The 8,863-nt window shown below is 35.1% G+C and overlaps 1 protein-coding gene across 1 annotated transcript; it reads right to left on the bottom strand.

The window, feature by feature from the left end:
• Positions 1-479: 479 nt before the first annotated feature.
• On the bottom strand, positions 480-8,481 carry LOC145332060 (uncharacterized). The gene is made up of 7 exons (XM_080176985.1): positions 8,389-8,481; positions 7,609-7,709; positions 5,789-5,877; positions 5,103-5,201; positions 4,690-4,772; positions 4,212-4,299; positions 480-611 (listed from the first exon to the last, which is right to left on the bottom strand). The coding sequence occupies exons 1-6, from the start codon at positions 8,478-8,480 to the stop codon at positions 4,218-4,220; spliced, it is 546 nt and encodes a 181-aa protein (XP_080033111.1). The 5' UTR covers position 8,481; the 3' UTR covers positions 480-611; positions 4,212-4,217.
• Between the last annotated feature and the right edge of the window lie 382 nt (positions 8,482-8,863).

Below are 8,863 nucleotides of genomic sequence, written 5' to 3'. Positions count from 1 at the left end.
GAAAACTCGTAGCTTGCTACAGTAGCGACACCACCTATCCATCCCCTTTTACCTATACATTCCCCTGTTACTAGATTGACCAACTGACCAATAAATGAGGACCATTGTAACAACCTCAATTGACGACAGATTTTCTCCTGTCAATATATCTACGTATTTCATAAAATATTACTTGTCAGACTTTAGTGCATAGATCTGGGAAGGTTTATAACTATTTTTTTTTGAGGTGTTAACCTATTCCAAAAACTATTTTTTTTATGGGTGGGGGGGATGTTTGGTCGTTACATTTTGTTTTTGCAACTAAAATGAAAGTGAGGGGGGTCGGATTCAACTCTCAGACACCTGAAGTGCCCTAGAGGCCTTTAGGGGGCGCGTAGCCACTAGTTTATATTAATAGTGGAATTTATTGTCAAAATTTGTAGCTATTGTAATGTTTTGTGTCGACTGTGTTTAATATGTCGAATTTAAGTTTGAAAACAACAATTTTTATAATTTATTCAATAACAAATAATAATAAAAACAATATTTTGTACAATATACAAATAAAATTAAAATAGAGAACTCAAAAGTCCATGGCACTGCAGAATTAAAATGGTTTTTCTTTTTAATACCTGAAAAATAAACAATTGTTAATAAACAAGAATGACGACATTAACCCTTTACAGTCGGGCCCCTTGCCGCACCTTAATCGGTCGGGGGGGGGGGCGTTCAACGCCCCCCCTAATTATCTCAGTTCCTATTAGAGCTAGAGGGCTAAATTTTTTTGTGCAAGTCCCCTGTTTGATAATGAATTTCCGACCTTTTATAAGTCTAAGTCAATTTTCGCTTCCTTCACCCTTTTATTTAACAACCTTTGTTTTTAGGTCTTTTTTTATTTAAAAATTTCAAACGGCTGTAATTTTCTTATTTTTGAAGCTAGAAGAAAAATTTTTTCCCAGAAAATGTTTATTTTTATGTAAATTTTACATTAGAAATATCAAAATATAAATTTCAGCGGCCGCAGCTGTACTTGGCAGCTGCCAGCCGCCGCAGTCGGCGGTCGGCGGGAAAACGGCGGCGGATCTTCATGAAATTTTAATACGTTGTGTAGACATGTAGAAAAAGCTTAAGTTTAAAATTTGAAGTCTCTAAGTCAAAAATTGCGGCCACAGGAGCCTTTTAAAGATTTCTGGAGACCTGGAGGATCAGGACCTGCAGGATCATACCTGGAACCTGAAAGTGACTTGAACACCTGTATTTCATATAAGGATGTACTACTAGAGGATTTTTTAGTATTTTGGTATGATAAAATGCTTTGTTTTAGTCAAAAAAATATTTTTGCTCTTTACCTGGATGACCCTGCCAGGTTTGCTGGCATCCTGTGCCCGCCAGGATGGAGATATTCAAAAAATTCCAACTCTCAGTTATGTGTCGTACCCATACTTAAAAAGTCAAGCAGTTTGGGCTCTTTATCTTTCACACACAGAAAATGAGATAGAAAAAACCGGATGGGGGGGCGTTCAACGCCCCCCCCCCCCCCCCCGACCGTTAAGGGTTAAAAAAGGCGATGCTCTTGAATCAAACGGTTGGACAAACGAACACTTTTTAGAACTTAATAGGCAAAATCTTAATTTATAAGTGTAAAATAAATTGTAAATGAATTTATTGCAGAGTCACACTCTGTAGTTAATGATAAAGCCCTTTTTTTGTATATTATTGTAATTGGATATCTATAATACAAAGTAGCTTGATGTCTGTCTGTCTTTCTGTCTGTCAGTCCGTCCGTCTGTCCCTTAAGATCTTGGTAACCACTGAACCGATCGGATTCTACTCTTCAGGGAATATACCTACTGGTCCTGTGGTGGTTTTAGGCTATTTCTTGGGGCGTGGGACACACATGCAAATTAAAAAAAATCCCTCCTTCTTTCTTAGGGGCGAAGCCGCTAATAAACTTATAAAGTACATTATTGAAAAGAAAAAAAAAAAGGTAGCAAAAAGCTGAATGAAATATATTTTACCGCATTTTGAATACCCTCTCTAAGACAATAGAAATGTGTAATTATGTATATGCAAATGTTATTAAAATAATATTTACGTTTGCTGTTATTCTCAGGATGGGTGGAAGCATTGGGCTGTTTATTACACTAGTCCCCAAACTTTTTTAATAACGTTTTCTTAATCGTTGGCTTAATATTTTTGGTTCATTAAAGTGAGACGAACTGAAACGTTTCAACATCTAATCTATACACACAGATGCGGCAATTTTGTGTATCTTCATTGGGTATGTACATCAATTTATTGGCTATTGTCTTATCCCTTTAGATCCCTGATTATAACTTTCATTTAGTTCCAGGGGTAAAAGGAAAAAATAAACTTAATTTGTTCTACAGCCCTTTCATCCTCCCACTATTTACCCATGACAAATTGCAGAATAAATCCTAGAGCATTTGTTGTAAGATAAAATTTTAGTCCATTGTAATATCTCTGTATCCAACGATAACAAAATATTCTATTATTCGTTTTATTCTACTAGCGGCTTCGCCCCTAGCCTCTAGGGGCGTTGCCCCAATAGGTTAGATCAAACCAATTTTTCGTGATTTAGATTTTAAAAAAGAAATCTTTTTTAATTTTAGTTTTAAAAAGAAAAAGATAATTTTTTTTGGGAGGGGGGTATTTTAAATTTTTTTAAAGATATGTGGGTGTCCCACCCCCCAAGAAAATAGTTATAAACCTTCCCGGGACCTATGAGAAGCTACCTTGTAAAGAAGAACCCGATCGGTTCAGCGGTTAGCTACAAACAAATAGACTAACAAACAGACAAACAAACAGACAGACATCGTTCTACTTTGTATTATAGATTAATAATATTATTTACAAATTTCCACCAAATTTACATGTCATACTTTTTTGATAATTTTTCTTTTGTCTTTAGCGAAACTACTCTTTAGTTCACTTTGTCGTCCGTCATTCCGTAAGTTCGTAAAGTTATGGGGGAAACGTGATTTTCTCGGCTTCTATTCAAGATAGATAGCTAAAAGTTTTAGTGAAGATTCCTATGACATATTCCCATCTGATATATACATTGTTTTTTCCGTCTGTTTGTCGGCCATGCTTTAACCCTTAACGGTCGGGGGGAGGGGGGCGTTGAACGCCCCCCCATCCGGTTTTTTCTATCTCATTTTCTGTGTGTGAAAGATGAAGAGCCCAAACTGCTTGACTTTTTAAGTATGGGTATGACACATAACTGAGAGTTGGAATTTTTTGAATATCTCCATCCTGGCGGGCACAGGATGCCAGCAAACCTGGCAGGGTCATCCAGGTAAAGAGCAAAAATATTTTTTTGACTAAAACAAAGCATTTTATCATACAAAAATACTAAAAAATCCTCTAGTAGTACATCCTTATATGAAATACAGGTGTTCAAGTCACTTTCAGGTTCCAGGTATGATCCTGCAGGTCCTGATCCTCCAGGTCTCCAGAAATCTTTAAAAGGCTCCTGTGGCCGCAATTTTTGACTTAGAGACTTCAAATTTTAAACTTAAGCTTTTCTTACATGTCTACATAACGTATTAAAATTTCATGAAGATCCGCCGCCGTTTTCCTGCCGACCGCCGACTGCGGCGGCTGGCAGCTGCCAAGTACAGCTGCGGCCGCTGAAATTTATATTTTGATATTTTTAATGTAAAATTTACATAAAGATAAACATTTTCTGGAAAAAAATTTTTCTTCTAGCTTCAAAAATAAGAAAATTACAGCCGTTTGAAATTTTTAAGTAAAAAAGGACCTAAAAACAAAGGTTGTTAAATAAAAGGGTGAAGGAAGCGAAAATTGACTTAGACTTATAAAAGGTCGGAAATTCATTATCAAACAGGGGACTTGCACAAAAAAATTTAGCCCTCTAGCTCTAATAGGAACTGAGATAATAAGGGGGGGCGTTGAACGCCCCCCCCCCCCCCCCCCCCGACTGATTAAGGTGCGGCAAGGGGCCCGACTGTAAAGGGTTAAAATATATAATATAATCCTTATTTTTTCAAGATTTCGTGATTTTCCTTGTATTATATCAAAAATAATAACATTAGTTTACTTATTCATGAAAGGTTTTTTTTATCTAAAAAAACTAATTTGCCTATAACTTTTATGTATATAATAGCATTTAGTTTTTTTAAATCATTTAGAAACGACAGAACATTTTGATGCAAAATATATTTTTTTCTTTTAATTATGAAGCTTACCTGTGGTTAAACCGACAATCCTAGCGCTGCCAGAATGCTTGGCAACATCGCGAGGCCAGTTGATGTAAATACAAGGAAAAATATAAACCTAAATAAATTTAGTTCAATGTTTTGTCAATAGATGTCTACATCTAATATAAAATTAATTCAAATAAGGAAATATACCAATGTAAGCATAAGAAAAACAAGAACTTTTTTGGGAAGAGGTACAAAATCTTAGTCTTGGATTAATGGAGGGATGGGTTGAAATGGCAAACGGTACAACAAAATTACCGGAAACCACCCAAAATGAGGGGGGGGGGGAAAGACAAAAATCTACCTACTACACCCCAATTTTGTTTAGGGGAGGGTGTAATAACCCCTTTGATCCCCCCAAAGTTACATATATTACAATAAAGAACAGCCTTCATGATATAGCACCTATACAGCTTAAGTTTTGTAAATTACAAAAAAATTAAGTATTGAACTGTAAACTTACCTCCAAACCATAATTTCTTTAAGTATCGGACTAGACAAGAAGCCAAGGACTGATTGTAATGAGGTGTTTGTCAACTGAGTTGTCTGAAATAAGAATTTTTTTTTTGTAAATTGCAAGTTAAAGAACTATATTCTATATTTATTCTAATGGATATAAGTGTAAAAATTTTTCAAAGTGAGTTATAAAGCAGATGTTTCATGGTTACAAAAAAAAATATTTGATAAATCACAAAACCTTTAAAAATAAAATATTTTTCTTAGAAGTTTAACCAATTAGTTAAGTAACATTTTCATTAAAAAATCAGCAGTCCACATAACAGCCGAGATAGGTCACATTTACCCATAGTATAGACGGACTGCACGGACATACAGACAAAGTGAATCATTGGGTAGCTTTATAAAAAATAAACTTACCGTTTCAACGACACCAAAGAGGAAGAAAGTTGTGACAACTCTTGCAATCAATTCCCAGGTCAAGCTCAATATACTACGAGCCAGTGTGTTAAATATACTCTGAAATATATATTGTGTTACGCGGCATTTCAGTAATATTGTGCATAATATTTGAAGAATGTTGTGACAACTCTTGCAATCAATTCCCAGGTCAAGCTTAATATACTATGAGCCAGTGTGTTAAAAATACTCTGAAACATAAATTGTGTTACGCAGCGCAGCATTCTAGTCATATTGCGCTTAATGCATGTAGAGCAGTTTAAGATTTACTAGACGCTATGCCCATAGAGTTCTCTAGGGGCACTTGGTTGAAGAAAGGGTGGAGGAGAGGGGTGACTCTCCACTTTTAGATTTAGTTTTAAAATGAAAGATTTAAAATAGAGTTGGGTATAATTTCTCTTTAGAGGAAAGAAGTACCCTCCACCAAAATAAACCTTCTCAGGACCTATGAGAAGATATAGATAACCATTTTTGGTAAAAACACATCATGTTACTTTTATATAAGAACTTTTAAAGAGAAAATGTTTTAGTTATAAATAATTATTAATTTTATCTGTACCTATGAGAAGCTACTCTGTAAAGGAGAGCCATATCAGTTCAGTGGTTAGCAAGATCTTACTTGTATATAAAACTTTGATAATTTTTACCTGTGCATTAAGATGTTTATCAAAGTACTGAACAAGGGCCAACCAAGGTCCTGAGGTGACATTAGCTGCCAGGTAAGCCTGGATCCAACCTGGATTATTATATAATTAGATGCTAAATAAGCCTGGATCCAACCTGGATTATTATATTATTAGCTGCTAAATAAGCATTGATTCAACCTGGATTATTATAGTTACATTAGCTGCTAGATAAGTGTGGATCCAACCTGGATTATTATAGTTACATTAGCTGCTAGATAAGTGTGGATCCAACCTGGATTATTATAGTTACATTAGCTGCTAGATAAGCCTGGATCCAACCTGAATTATAATAGATACATTAGCTGCTAGATAGGTATGGATCCAACCTGGATTATTATAGTTATATTAGCTGCTAGATAAGACTGTATCCAACCTGGATTATTACAGTTATATTAGCTGCCAGGTAAGTCTGGATCCAACCTGAATTATAATAGATACATTAGCTGCTAGATAGGTATGGATCCAACCTGTATTATTATAGTTATATTAGCTGCTATATAAACCTGGATTCAACCTGGTTTATTATAGTTACATTAGCTGCTAGATAATCATGGATCAAACCTGGATTATTATAGTAACATTAGTTGCCAAATAAACCTTGATCCAACCTGGATTATTTTTGTTAAATTAGTTGCTAGATAAACCTGGATTCAATCTGGATTATTATAGTTATATTAGCTGCTAGATAAGTCTGGATCCAACCTGGATTATTAGAGTTAAATTAGCTGCTAAATAAGTGTGAATCCAACCTGGATTATTATAGTTACATTAGTTGCCAAATAAACCTTGATCCAACCTGGATTATTTTTGTTAAATTAGTTGCTAGATAAACCTGGATTCAACCTAGATTATTATGGTTACATTAGCTGCTAGATAATCCTGGACCAAACCTGGATTATTTACTAATAAGTTATTAATGACTAGTGGCACTTTAAATGTTTTTGTTTGTTAAAGTCTATGTTAATTATTTATGTTACGATACCTACCATATGTTAAGTTGAAGTCTCCTTATTTATGTTACGATACCTACCATATGTAACATTGAAGTCTCCCAGATTTTAAGAAAATTTTCAATTTTTTGTCATTTCTTTTGGGAGGGTGGTAGTACCCTCCCCCAAAATAGTTAAAAACCTTCCCAGGACATATGAGAATCTACCCGATCGGTTCAGCAGTTAGCGAGATCGTTCGGTACAGACACACAGACAGACAAACATCCTGTTACTTTAGTATAAGGATAACTAAATATATGTTTATGAAAAACGAACAGAAATATATTATACAGTAAACATAAAGAAAATCTTGTGTATTTGCTTGCTCAATTTTTTTCCCATACCCCAAAATTTGAGGTGATGTGACTTTTTACCTTGACTCCCTCGTTTGGCTTTTTTTCGGTGGGGTGTATTAGGGGGTTGAAGACCCTTGGGAAGGGAGTGGAACTATAGAGGGTGTATTCTACCCCATTAAATTTTTAAAAGGGGGTCTGTATACGCCTAGAGTAAATGGTAAAGTAAATTACAGTCCAATGTCTTATATACTTCCCTGAGCCCCCAGTCAATCAAATAACAGACAGGAAAACTGTAAACCTACATAAAAAAGGACACTATGGGCTGTTTATTACACTGGTCCCCAATGCTTCATGATAGCATTTTTTTATTCGTTGTCTTAACAACTTTGGCGACTTTACTGAATTTTGAATTATCGACAGAAGGGGTAATTTTGTTTATCATAATTTGGGGTGTACATCAATTTATTGACAATAGTTTTATCCTTGGTAGACCTACCTGGCAAAATAAATCCAGTAATATAGAAAACTTGGAGCATAATGGAGAGGGCAAATTGATTTACTATTCCCATGGGTGACAACAGCTGATCAAAGGTTTGCCTAAATTAAAAAAATTTAAAACCGATTCTGGTGGAATAGAACCTGTTCTAAGCCATACTGAAAGATTATGTCTAGCATCGTGTTATATCCAGTTTTCTACAAATATAAAAATGTAAAATCATAAGATTAAAATAAGTTTTTTTAGCCTATGCCTTCAGCATCTCGGGGCAAAGAAAAATGGTTCTAATCTTATAATTTATATTTTATATCTGCGGAAAGCTGTTTATAATAGAATGCGAGAAATAACAATTCAAGTATGGCTTCGTAGCTGATTAATGTCCGGTGGAATAGAACCTGTTCTAAGCCATACTGAAAAAAATATTTATTGTATTGTAATCGAGACCTTTTTCTATGAATAATAGAATAATTTAATCATAACATATAATATAGCTGTTACGCCCCTAGAGGCATCTAAGTATCATTTTTAAAGTGCACAGTTAGGAACAGAACCCACACCTATTGTTTTTCTTTTAATAGAAAAAAGGGGGAGGAGAGTCTCCTTTTTTATGTTTATTACTTTGAAGGAGGGGGGGGGGTGTTATTACTTTATAGGCACCTTGATGGAAAGCACCCAAAGCCTGACTAATGCCCCCCCCCCCCCCTCCAAACACAATATTTTTCATGCCTGTGGCTGCGCCACTGAGAAAATAACAAGAACAACAACATTAAATTACCTTACCCAACATCAATACCAAACTGTTTGAGGTCGATAGTTCTGTCTATGGGGCCTATCAGGGCATGTATGGGCTCTGTGTAGTTCGAATACGACATTCTGTCTGAAAATTAAAGGAAAATAATAAAGCGGGCACTCTACCCACAGGGTGGGACCCTGTGCCTATGTTTAATTGGGTCTTTGAATCTCATGCAATAGCGTCGGAAATATTAACATAGTGGTGTCGCTAAAAATGAACAGAAAGCAATTTATTGTCTGGAAATAAGTATATAGATATATTTACTAACTTTCTCAATTTTTAACAGCGAAACTTGTCCACATTTAGGGTTAGCCCGTCCTTAGTTTTTCGTCAATTTATGCCTGTCATAACAAACCAATTGCATGTCGATACCTATAATAGTTTGGTAATATTTGTAAAGTTTCACTTTTATGGATGTTTTTATTCTTGTTTTACTAAGACTAAGCCACCAGCTGTAAATTA

This window comes from Acartia tonsa, chromosome 11 (genome assembly GCF_053477335.1).
Source record: "Acartia tonsa isolate MP-2025a chromosome 11, ASM5347733v1, whole genome shotgun sequence".
Lineage (NCBI taxonomy): Eukaryota > Metazoa > Arthropoda > Copepoda > Calanoida > Acartiidae > Acartia > Acartia tonsa.
Note: the sequence above shows the minus strand (reverse complement) of the source record. Positions and strands in the feature narration are given on the sequence as shown.